We start from the raw sequence: 12149 nt of genomic DNA, 5'->3' as shown, positions 1-12149 counted from the left end.
ACACAGTAGGCACTGTGCTGAGGAAACTCATTATTTTACATGGAAATTACATTTCTTGGTTTCTCACAATTTTGTGTTATTTGTTGCTTTATAAAATCACCTATAGACTATAGATCAAAAAATTAAGCTGCCAGGAAGCTAATAAAAAAAAAGACTTCCCTGTGGCCCGTTCACCTGACACAGTTCATTGTTAGATGTTCAAATTAAAAGGGAGTATTCACATTGTTCTTTTTAGGAACTGTGCGTATTTGGCATTCAAGCACGTACCGCCTTGAGAGCACTTTGAATTATGGAATGGAGAGGGTGTGGTGTGTGGCCAGTCTGAGAGGGTCCAACAGTGTGGCTTTGGGCTATGACGAAGGGAGCATCATTGTTAAGGTAATCTCTCATTACACTCTCTGAGTAAATGAACAGAGTGGAAGCACTTTTCCTTGTGTTTTAGTACAGTCATCTTCTAAGTCACCGGCTTTATTAAACTGACTCTTCTTTCACTAAGCACTGGAGATTTAAAGTGGAAGAAAGGACCTGTCTGTTAAATGAAAATAGAAAATGTTTGTTTTGTGGTTTTGTTTCCTTTTTATTGCTAAAAGCCATTTGTCATTCTTCCAGCTTGGTCGGGAGGAACCTGCCATGTCCATGGATGCCAATGGAAAGATAATTTGGGCCAAGCATTCAGAAGTCCAGCAGGCCAACCTAAAAGCAATGGGAGATGCTGAAATTAAAGATGGAGAAAGACTGCCACTAGCCGTCAAGGATATGGGCAGTTGTGAAATATACCCCCAGACTATCCAGCACAATCCTAACGGGCGGTAAGCCATCACCAGAATCTCTCCTGAGCTTCTGTGTATGTTAGAACAGAGTTTGCATATCCACAGCGTATACCACTCTTACTCTCTGGTGGACATTCCTCATGAGCTTCTGCCCTGGTCTCACAATCCTCAACACAGCTGCAGGCAGCATGCCGGTTGATTGAGTTCGCATGCAGAGTGATAGCTATTTGCCTTTCTGGCTTTGTCCCACCACACAGTTTTGAACCATTAAATAGTTCTGTATTTATTCATTTTAATTGTACTGAGTTTGTGTTCTTGTGCTCCTTTGAGGGCAGGTATCATGGCTTATCCTGAGACTCAGTAGGTGCTCTAAATACTTGCTAACTTAGGAAGAAAAGCTGACTCTTAAGTATGTGTCCTTTGAAAAAATTGAGGGATTGGTTATAATTCTGCTGCTTATCTGTAATTTGAGCCATCATTTTTGTTTAAGATTTAGAAAGCACCAAGCATCTTGAGTTTCAAGCATGAGTTTAAACCTGTGCACCTTTAAAAGTTATTTTACAGTAGATCTGGGCATCTTGTAATTCTTTGCTGAGTATTGAAAAAGACAAGCTGTGTAAATCAAGTATGCTAACTTGGTCAGTAAATGGTATCCATAGTTACTTGTAATATAATTTTCTTAGGAAGATTAAGAATGCATTATATATTTTTTTCCTTTAATATCATAAAACTTTTTTTTGCTCTAAGTTTTGCATTTTACCATTGGCAATCTAATAGCAGCCAATATAGTATCTTTTTTTAAGATTTTAATTATTTATTTGCCAGAGAGAGAGAGCACAAGCAGAGGGAGAGACAGAGGCAGAGGGAGAATCAGGATCCTTGCTGAGCAAGGAGCACAAAGCAGGACTCAGTCCCAGGACCCTGGGATCATGACCTGAGCTGAAGGCAGACGTTTAACCAGCTGAGCCACCCAGGCGTCCCAGTATTTTAAAGAAAGTTGTTTTATATCTGTTGAGAAAATTTTACTTGACTATGCAGCATTCTATTTTTAGTAATTTAAATGTTAAAATATTCTGTTTATTTTGATAAACTTAACAGTCATTAAAAACGAGTGTTTCTATTCTTTTCAGTGATCCACTTAAAAATTAAGATAGTCTTGCAACAAAGTAGCACTTTTTTTTTCCAAGATTTTTATTTATTTATTTGACAGAGTGAGAGAGCACAAGCAAGGGGAGCTGCAAAGGGAGAGGGAAAAATAGGCTCCCCACTGAGCAGGGAGCTTGATCGGGGGCTCAGTCCCTGGACTCCAAAGTAGCACTTTCTTATGGTGTAAATGTGATTAGCAAAGTGCTAGGCATCTTGGTGCTTAACAAATAGCAGTCGAGGGGCTCGTGGGTAGCTCAGTCAGTTAAGTGTCTTGACTCTTGATTTTGGCTCAGGTCATGATCTCAGGGTTACGAGACTGAGCCCCATGTTGGGCTCCACACTGGGTGTGGAGTCTGCTTAAAATTCTCCCTCTGCCTCTTCCCCTCTTAAAAAAATTAGTTGAATTATTAGAGTCCTGGCCCCTATACATCTCCAGCCATTCTTCCTGCCCCAAGTCTCCTTTGTTTATAAGAGAAGGTCATTGCAGTAAGATTTTCAGCAAAACCCCATCTTCATCATATGATTTTGTATTTGTTGGGTAGAATATTTATGTCTAGCTCTGTATTTGAAGAAATGTGTAACTTTAAAAGATACTAGATTCAGTTATAACAGTCAACTGAAGTAGCATTTGTTATTAGAAGTATTTTATTATGAAGACGAAGCATTGTTTCATGACTTCTCCATGTCATTGATCCTACTTCTCTCCCTGGCTTGCATAATTTCCAGGTTTGTTGTGGTGTGTGGTGATGGTGAGTATATCATCTACACAGCCATGGCATTGAGAAACAAGAGCTTTGGGTCTGCCCAGGAGTTTGCATGGGCCCATGATTCTTCAGAGTAAGTTTTGGTTTATGCTATCCAGCTGGCCCTGCTTGCAGATGGGTAATCTGTGTGCAGCTGTATGAAACATGTTCCAAAGGCTCAGTGTTGGCTGTGCTTCTCCATGTTAAGGACAGTTCTCACTAGCACTGCCCTTTCTGTATTCAGTATTCAGCAAACTCACTCAGGCTCATCCAATAATCCCATTAAACTGGGGGCCCAGCACCCATTTACTTGATAGACCCTGTGGCAGGGCCTGGTGCTTATGGGCTCAAGACAAAGTAGGCTCTCCCAGTGACCTGGTGTCCTGAGGTGCTGCTAGGTCCTGAGCTAGTTGGGAGAGAATGCGGTCTGATGTCATCTTGATGAAAACTTCACTGAATCTTTTTTTAAAACTCATTTTCTGTAATGTTACCCAACCCCCATTCTTAAATTCATCTAAATTTAGAGTATTCATAAAATACTCTCATTAAATATAGGAAAAATCATTTAATTCTGAATTATCATACTAGATGCTAATTATTTATAATTCTTTATAATTATTTATACTAGATACTAGTTACCGAGTGCTTCCTTCTTGGTTCCTTTTTGATGCATGTAATAAATATCAGGGCTTTGGTTTCTTCTGACCACACAGCTGTACATCTTTAGTTTTCTTAGTTTTGTTTCTTCCATATTTTGTATTGCCCCTGCCCTCGACAGTGAGTAACCTGAGCCTCAGTTTTGCATATAAGGTACATGTTTTTGAATTTTTTAACAGTAAGATATACTGAGAGATAAGAATTTGTTTGGATCTTTTCATAAATTTCCTAAGTAAATTCATACATCCACAGTTCCAAATATTAAAACGTACTTTTATATCATCTTTAAAAAAATTATAGTTCATGGATTGCCTTACCTCTCTTAACACACCTCTCTGTTTTGATAATTTGCTTTTTTTTTTTAAGCTTTATCCAGCTAAGACCTTATTCAGCATCTTTCATATTTTGATAGGAATGCTCTTTAGATCACTTTCATAAATACTCTTGATTATCCAGCAACAGCCACAGCCCCTCTTTTCAAGAGGCCTAAATATACACAATGTTCTAAATTGTTGCCAAAAATGGCTGAGCCACTTATAAAAATTTTTATTTTTAAGTCATATTTATTGAGTTGTAATTTATACAAAATTAAATGCACTATTTTAAATGTATATTTCAGTGAATTTAGGCAAATGTATACAGTCTATAACCACCAGCACGATCAAGACATAGAACATTTCTATCATCCCCAGAAAATCCCTTTGTTTTCCCTTAACAGTCATTTCCGTGGCCCCAGACAAACACTGATTTGCTTTTTGTCACCATGTGGATTAGATTTGTCTTCAGAGTTTAATATAAATGGAGTCCTGCCGTATCCACTCTTGTGTCCGGTTCTTTTGCTTGCATAATGTTTCTGAGATTCATCCATGTTGTTGTGTGAATCAGTAATTGGTCCCCTGTTTTGCAGAGTAGTGTTCCATTGCACAAATATACCATAGTTGGTTTAATCACTCACCTTTTGAGGGATGGTGGGTCTTTCTCAGGTTCTAAAATAGTTTGTAAACCCTAATAACGTGTATAATAGTGTAGAACCCATAATTCATTACTCAAATATATTTGAAAATATTTCTAACATTTGATGGAAGTATGGATTGGTATATAATATGCCATGTTTTCCTTCCTTTCCCCCCAGATATGCAATAAGAGAGAGCAACAGTGTTGTAAAGATATTTAAGAACTTTAAGGAAAAAAAGTCATTTAAACCAGATTTTGGAGCTGAAAGTGAGTGCTATTTATTTATGACAATTTTAGAAACTTGCAATGGCTCAGAAACATCTAAACCAAAATCTTTTTTTCTTTTTAGGTATCTACGGAGGCTTCTTATTGGGAGTCAGATCTGTAAATGGCTTAGCTTTCTATGACTGGGACAATACAGAACTCATACGCAGAATTGAAATTCAGCCCAAACATGTGAGTTTTCCCTCCATTGTTACTTTTGGAACATGCACCTTTGTGAGGAGCTCTGGGTCCCTGAGGCAAAGAAATGTCCTTGTATCCAGCTGTCCTGGTTCCATTGTGTTGGACACAGTACCATTTACTTCAGGATTGCTTAGAAAATCAGAATTGTGGTATATGAATGAGGCAGTAGACACTGGGTGTTTTGAAAAGCATCAAAAGTTATACAAATGCCAAGTGCTATTCATATTTTAAATGGTGTTTGACAAAAGTATAAAGAGCATGCTTTGAAGACAGGAAGTCGGGGAGCTCTGGACTTGGAAAGGCCTAGGAGCTCCCATACCATTCGGAAAGCCTTTTCATACTCTACCTGATGATGGCTATTTAAACTTCAGGTAAATGTCTCCAGTGACAGAGTTTTCTGCCTTTGGAACTACCTGCTTCTTTGACAGCTTTCATTGTCACAAAATTCTTTGGAGACAAATCCACCTCCCTAGGGTCCCGGTGGTGTCTTTTACAGCGTGCGCACTGGGCACTAGCACCCCAACGGGGCAAAGGTTGGTTACTGAGGGTGAAGAAAATTCACTTTATCTGTAAAGCATATTTATAAGTATATATACGTTATGTCTATATGTACACCATATGTGTATGTGTTACATATGTGTGTGTATATATATAGTATCTGTGGTATTAAAATTTTATAGGGGAGGTGAGGAAAAAAATGTCTAAAAAGGTTCCTGGGTGTTTGGGTGGAGGTGATAATGTAAAAAAAAAAAAAAAAAAAAAAAAAAAGGCCGAAAAACACTTTTCCAGAGCAGTAGGGAATAGGCTGCTGCTCCTAAGTTACAGCACGTGCAGTGTTTCCTGACAGCTTTCCTTCCTGTCTCCCTGGGTCTTTCCATTTCTAGGCTAAATAGTGGGCACTGCCCTGTCCACCCTCCAAATACATATATATCTGTATATACACACTATGCACTACGTAAAATTGTTAAATGCATACTGATTATCCTAGTAGAAGAAGACAGATCTTGTTAGAAACAAAGTGTATGCAGTTCATCATACCACTCAGAAATCCAGAACTTTGCATTTTGTTTGTATGTTGTAGATTTTCTGGTCTGATTCTGGAGAGCTGGTCTGTATTGCCACCGAGGAGTCATTTTTTATACTCAAGTATCTGTCGGAAAAAGTCTTGGCCGCACAGGAAACACATGAGGGAGTTACTGAAGACGGCATTGAAGATGCCTTTGAGGTAATTGACCAACACGCTTCCGCTTTGTTTTTAAATGATTTATATCTGTATAACGGAACTTCACTGATTTTAATATTTTATTAAGTTAGGTTTGGGGAAAGTAAACATTTAAGGAATTGCAGTGAAATGTGAAAATTAAAGTCTTGACTGAAAGATCAGTTTGAAAGTATGTATGTTTAAAAGAAATTTGTACTTTGATTTTGGGAAATCTTAGATTCACTTTGATATCTTTCAGTAAGGAAATTAGAAGGTGTTTTGGTCTTAAGACAGTTTACCCAGAGTGATTTAAATGAGCTCTCAAATGGTAAAGTTAAATCATCTGTTGTGGAGATGGTCCTGGAAGATTATATGAAATACTTCCTTTTCTATCTTCATGTGTGTGAGTTTAGATCACCACTTTTTAGATCACAGCTTTTTTTTTTTTTAAAGATTTTATTTATTTATTTGACAGAGAGAGAGACAGCCAGCGAGAGAGGGAACACAAGCAGGGGGAGTGGGAGAGGAAGAAGCAGGCTCATAGCGGAGGAGCCTGATGTGGGGCTCGATCCCGTAACGCCGGGATCACGCCCTGAGCCGAAGGCAGACGCTTAACTGCTGTGCCACCCAGGCGCCCCTAGATCACAGCTTTGATGCAGCAGTAAGAGTCTACATTCTAAATATACTCAGCCAGGAATCTGTTTTTAGATGGAGAAAGAAGAAATTCCAGGGAAATATTTTCTTTCTTGAAGTAGGATTTTACTTTGTGTTCCTTATTCTACCTTATCAGCCCCAGTCGTATTGTTTTTGTTATTGACAGGATTTCTAATACTCAATAAGGTAATAATAGACTATTTTCTCTCTGCAGGTTCTTGGTGAGATTCAGGAAATTGTGAAAACAGGGCTGTGGGTAGGCGATTGCTTCATTTACACAAGTTCTGTGAACAGATTAAATTATTATGTTGGAGGAGAAATAGTCACCATTGCCCACTTGGATAGGTAACTCAGTATTGCTTTGCTTTTGTCTCAGGCATCCTAAATTTAGAATTAACACTTTTTAAACAAAACTTATTGCTGGCTTATAGCAGTGATAGGCTTGATTTTTCAGTGTATAGTTTCAGTAGGTTGGCTGTAGGTTTTGTGTGTGTGTTTACCTACTGATTTGGGCCTACTCCTAAATTAGTTTCTATTTCTGTTATAGGACAATGTATCTCCTGGGCTATATTCCTAAAGACAACAGGCTTTATCTGGGGGATAAAGAACTGAACATCGTTAGCTATTCTCTGCTGGTTTCAGTGCTGGAATACCAGACAGCTGTCATGAGAAGGGACTTCAGCATGGCTGATAAGGTTCTTCCTACCATTCCAAAAGAACAGAGGACCAGAGTTGCACACTTTCTAGAAAAGCAGGTAAGAGATTTTTGGGTTTTTTTGTTTGTTTTCTTTTTGGTTTTTTTTTTTTTTTTTTTTTTTTAACCAATTTAAAGAGAGTATTGGTATGGGTTTGAAAACGATGTCTTTATTGCCACTTAATGGCAATGGAATTTTTTCTATAAACTTAAGTCATTTATTAGACTCTTCCTTCTCATTAATGCCCATAGTACCTTTATTTCCTTAAGATTTTATTTATTTATTTGAGGGGCGCCTGGGTGGCACAGCGGTTAAGCGTCTGCCTTCGGCTCAGGGCGTGATCCCGGCGTTATGGGATCGAGCCCCACATCAGGCTCCTCTGCTATGAGCCTGCTTCTTCCTCTCCCACTCCCCTTGCTTGTGTTCCCTCTCTCGCTGGCTGTCTCTATCTCTGTCAAATAAATAAATAAAATCTTTAAAAAAAAAAAAAAAGATTTTATTTATTTATTTGAAAGAGAGAGTGTGCACATATAGGGAGGGAGAGGGAGGAGAGAGAGAATCCTAAGCAGACTCCACACTTAGTCGGAGCCTGATGTGGGGCTCAATCCCACAACCCTGAGACCATGATCTGAGCCAAAACCAAGAGCCAGATGCTCAACTGACTCAGCTACCCAAAGTGCTGCAACTCAGTACCTTCTTTAAATGTTTGAAGCAATCATCAGCCTTCTCTTTCTGTAGAATTCCTTTCCATTGTCAGTATTTTCATTTCTCTCCTGCATTTTCCTTCTCTATGCTAGCAGGCCTTTTTTTCTTTTTTTTATTACGGTAAAATATACATAATATAAATAATATATATACATTATATATATACATTATATACATAATATAAAATCACCACTAGTGATATGCCTTTTTCTGAATGGAGTGTTATAAAATGAAATTTGTATGTGCACAAAGTGTAAAGTTCTGCAAAGCTTAAGAAAAACGACTGCACTCCCTTACCTCTCTTGTACTTACTTCCTAGATGTAATCACTTTTATTCTTTTGGTTGATTCTCTTGGTATTTATTTCTACATCTCTAACATATTGCTGTTTCTTAGCTTTAGGCATCTCTTGTGACTTACCACTGTATAGAGGTGACGGTTTACCTTTATTTCTCCCCTACTTCTACAGCATACGTGCTACTTTCCTGTCCTCATCCTCCCAGTATAGTTATATTATGATTTTGATTAAATCAGTTTTCAGTGTTGACATTTTTATGGCTGTGTAAACACTGCTTACAGCTGAGCCATGTAGTATGTTACAGCTTTCCCTTCCTGCAGTTGTTCATTTTCCTTGTAGTTAATAATTGTCCTTTTTTCCTTTGCTTATTTTTCTGTGTACGTATGATTAATTCTCCCTATATTCTGGTGGCTCTCCAGATTTCCTTGAAATCTCTCAGTATGTTTAGTCTGCTTCTGTACTGTTTGTGCTCTCCTGGATATCCCCCCTCACCCTCACGTTGGGGCTTCCCTTTGCCTCTGAGTTGGATCCATTGTTTCCTACGTCCCCTATCTTCTTTCCTACTTTACTCCCTCATTTTGCTGGAGCATGGAGTTTTCTGAGAGAAGGGTTATTAATAGTAAAATTTTTTGTAACCTTGATTATCTGAAATTGCCGTCATTCTACTCTAAAACATCCTTCCTTGGCCATTTAACAGATACAGAATTCTAGGTTGGAGGTAATTTTCTCCCAAAATTTTGAAGGCATTGTTCCATTGCCTTCTAGCTTCTAGTTATTGTTGAAATGCAAAGCCATTTATATTCCTCATTCTTGATACCTGATCTGTTTTTTCTCTCTGGAAGCTTTGTGGACCTTGTCCCTCTTGTACTAAAATTGATGATGGTGGGCCTGGGTAGGGGTCAGTTACTCATTTTGTTGGGTATTAGATGAACTCTCTTAATTGGACACTCATGTCCTTCGTTTCTGAGAGAGTTTCTTGAATCATTTCTCTGATGGTTTCCTTCTTTCGTTTTCTATATTCTGTCTTTGTGGAACTATTGATCAAATGTTAGGCCTCCTGCACTAGTCTCTTTTTGTTATTTGTACTTTTAAAATCGTACTCTTGTGTTTGGATGAAAGTTTATTTCTCTCAGAATCCGAATGATAGGTTTTGTTGTTGTTTGGGAGTTTTTTCCCTTCATGGTATGCTTCCTTCAAGTTGCTGTTAATTGTTCATTTTGATCACGTTCTTTCCTGTTAGAGATTTTCTTCATGCATCTGATGATCCTTGGGCCCTCATTTAAGAGTGGAGGTCTAATAAGAGGCAGATCCAAAGATCTGCATTTGTGGATGGTCTTGTTGGGTATGGACTTTATAACATGGATGTGGCTGGGCCATTTGATTGGGGATTCTCCGTGTCCATATGTTCATCTCACGAATTTAATGAGCACTTAACATTGCACCAGGCACTGTGCTAGCTGGCATATGGCCCGCAGGGAGTTGACATCGTAGTGTTACCTCTTGGGCTGTTTAGAGTTTCTACCCCAAGGGGTAAAACTAGGCTTAAATCAGCATCATTCTGGGGGTTGAGTAGAAAACAGCTTGGTGTCTCAGTATCTAGTATTTCATTTAGTTTCAATCTCTATTCTTATAATTTCCTATTTTCCTTTGGAAAGGTGTGTAGGGTATCTCTCAGACTGGAGACCTCCTAGTTTACCCTCTTCAAGCAATAAACTTCCTGTCTGCTGTGTGTCCCGAGGTGTGCGGGGAGAGGAGTGGGAGACCTGGAGTATCTGTTTCTTTCCAGCTTGTTACATAGACTTTCAGGCAATTTTGTTTACTTTAGCACTGCCTTCCATGAGGCGCCATTGGGGATTCTTATGTGTAAATGAAGTTGTTTCTATGCTGTCCTCACTCCTGATTTAGGATTAGTGTTTTAACTGTTTATATGTCTCTACCAGTTTTCCAGCTTCCAAAATTTTGTTATAGAGGTCTCCTCTGCCTTTCTGTGTCCTTGGGAATTTATGCCCTAAAAAAAGGGTCCCTTTTATGTCATTTCAGTGGGAATTGGGGGGAAACAAAAGTGTATTTAGTCCACCTAATTTCATCTGCTTTGCCCTTGCCTATGTCTGACACGTTCCATAGATCTTACATCCTCTGTTCTTAGATTTTTATTATTTACACCAGTGGTATGAGAGGAAAGGAGTAATGCAGATTATTCAGAATGCCTTGTTTACATTGTACTCATGGATGAATTTGAGAATGGGCACCTTGTATAGTCTGGGAAGTTAAAACATTTTAAACATTAATGATACAGCCTTCCTGAAGGATCCAGCTGGACAGAACTTGGAAAGCTGTCCAGTTCCTCCATCTTGGCTACCCCATAACTGAGCATTCTCCCTCATTCCAGTGAAGTCTCTTGAAGTCTGAGCTTTGTCTAACGCACCACATCCATAGAGCTGATGAACTTGCCCATAGTGCAGACTCCCATCAGTACCCTGTAATTTGATAATTACAACGGCTGGTTTAAAAGCCTGTTTTGATGGCCCAGTGGAACATGGAAGACAGTTTTAGATTTTCTGCCCTCCGGAATGCTTGCTGATGAATAAACTGGACATAAGACCAACAGTAAAGTCTGGGTAATGGTTCCCTATCCGTGTCAGGACTTGCAAGCAAAATGTTTGCTAACTGACCCTCAGATCAGGGAAAATTGGAAAGAAGCTTTTACATTTGACTTGCTTTTCTTTGAGGGACTGGACTAGATGATCTCTAAGCCCAGCTTAGTGAGTAGATTATGAACAGCTAGGTCTACGCCACTGTGCCTTTCATTTTTTGAAATGGCTCTCGTGCACTCAGCTTTCCAAAATCGTTTTCTTTTTGACATTGGTTTGCTTTTGCATTTCTGATTTTTACTAGTTTTACATGAGTGTGTCTAGCATCAGTCACCTCCTACTGCTTAGAAAGCAGTATTGTGGGACTGAATTTTGTCACTGGTTGCTTCTTACCAATTAATTTAATGACTCCTTAATTTTTCTGTCTTTTCATTAAAGAGTATTTTGTTATCTATTACTTTGGTTTAGGCAGTGGGGTTTCTTTGTGTGCTTACTGTATATAAACACATACGGACTACACACACACGGTTACATCTATTCTGTTTAGGGCTTTAAGCAGCAAGCTCTTACAGTATCCACAGATCCAGAGCATCGCTTTGAACTTGCTCTTCAGCTTGGAGAACTGAACATTGCATACCAATTAGCAGTAGAAGCAGAGGTATGTACTAAGTCATGATTTTTCATAACTGATACAAAGTTTAGAAGATACTTCTTTGTGTTTAGTGTAAGTTTCTTATTAAAGTTTTCTGAAATGCATATTAGTAACTCTCTTTGGTGAGATTATTGCCTCTCTTTGATCATTTAAAAATGCATTTTGTTAGTCTTTATGTAAATTAAATGGTTTATATTGGAGATACATTCTTAGTATTTTGATTTGTTTAAGAAAAAGTGTTTTCAGTAGCTTAGATGAGATCTGTTTTGTATGAGAAGGTGTAAGATAATAGATGTAGTGGTCTGGGAACTCTAGGAGTAGACAGAGCAGTAATTTGCCAGTATGCCTAACTAGTGAGAAAATTGTTGGTTTTAAAGAAAGATTTTAATATTTTGACACAATTCAGTGACATTTTAATGAATTGTTTTATATTGAGGGTCCCCAGCTATGGTTTAAGTCTAGCATTTATTGATAATTCTGTGCTAAATAAATTTCAGCTTTGTTAAGATCATCCAAATGTGTAGCATTTTAATTTCTGAGAAGCTACAAATGACAGATAATGTTATTGTTAAATATTTAGGATATAAAAAACAATTTTCTGCTCTTTCGAAAAATGGTA

At 38.3% G+C, this 12149-nt stretch overlaps 1 protein-coding gene across 1 annotated transcript in view; it reads left to right on the top strand.

The window, feature by feature from the left end:
- The window catches only part of COPB2 (coat protein complex I subunit beta 2), a 32589-nt gene that overhangs the window by 16561 nt on the left and 3879 nt on the right, over window positions 1–12149 (top strand). Inside the window, exons 8-16 of the mRNA XM_045791873.2 lie at window positions 236–378; window positions 610–809; window positions 2643–2753; window positions 4449–4537; window positions 4620–4726; window positions 5817–5960; window positions 6805–6935; window positions 7138–7345; window positions 11426–11536. Coding sequence (XP_045647829.1) covers window positions 236–378; window positions 610–809; window positions 2643–2753; window positions 4449–4537; window positions 4620–4726; window positions 5817–5960; window positions 6805–6935; window positions 7138–7345; window positions 11426–11536 — 1244 coding nt within the window. The remainder of the gene's footprint in view (window positions 1–235; window positions 379–609; window positions 810–2642; window positions 2754–4448; window positions 4538–4619; window positions 4727–5816; window positions 5961–6804; window positions 6936–7137; window positions 7346–11425; window positions 11537–12149) is intronic.

The sequence above is a fragment of the Ursus americanus genome, chromosome 20 (genome assembly GCF_024610735.1).
Source record: "Ursus americanus isolate L20-20 chromosome 20, mUrsAme1.1.p, whole genome shotgun sequence".
In the NCBI taxonomy this organism is placed as follows: Eukaryota; Metazoa; Chordata; class Mammalia; order Carnivora; family Ursidae; genus Ursus; species Ursus americanus.
Note: the sequence above shows the minus strand (reverse complement) of the source record. Positions and strands in the feature narration are given on the sequence as shown.